General features: G+C 67.3%; 1 protein-coding gene across 1 annotated transcript in view; it reads left to right on the top strand.

The window, feature by feature from the left end:
* Nucleotides 1-114: 114 nt before the first annotated feature.
* The window catches only part of AGXT (alanine-glyoxylate aminotransferase), a gene marked incomplete at its 5' end in the record, with an annotated part of 3383 nt that continues 3277 nt past the window's right edge, over nucleotides 115-220 (top strand). The window contains 1 exon segment of the mRNA XM_009583947.1: nucleotides 115-213. Within this exon segment, the coding sequence (XP_009582242.1) occupies nucleotides 115-213 (99 nt within the window).

Raw genomic sequence — 220 nt, 5'->3', positions numbered from 1 at the left:
AACCCAGCCTTCCTTCCCTCCCCTCCTATCCCTTGCCCCCCATGAGGGGCTGGGACATCTCTGCTGGGGCGAGGGGGGGCAATAGCGGTGCCAGTTGGTCCCCTGCCGCCGCAGGTGATGGATGAGATCAAGGCAGGCATCCAGTACGCCTTCCAGACGCAGAACCGGCTCACCCTGGCCATCAGTGGCTCCGGCACCAGTGCCACGGAGGCGGCCCCCC

This window comes from Fulmarus glacialis, unplaced genomic scaffold, assembly GCF_000690835.1.
Source record: "Fulmarus glacialis isolate BGI_N327 unplaced genomic scaffold, ASM69083v1 scaffold24880, whole genome shotgun sequence".
Taxonomy (NCBI): domain Eukaryota; kingdom Metazoa; phylum Chordata; class Aves; order Procellariiformes; family Procellariidae; genus Fulmarus; species Fulmarus glacialis.
The sequence above is the reverse complement of the archived record's forward strand: the minus strand, read 5'-3'. Positions and strand labels throughout refer to the sequence as shown.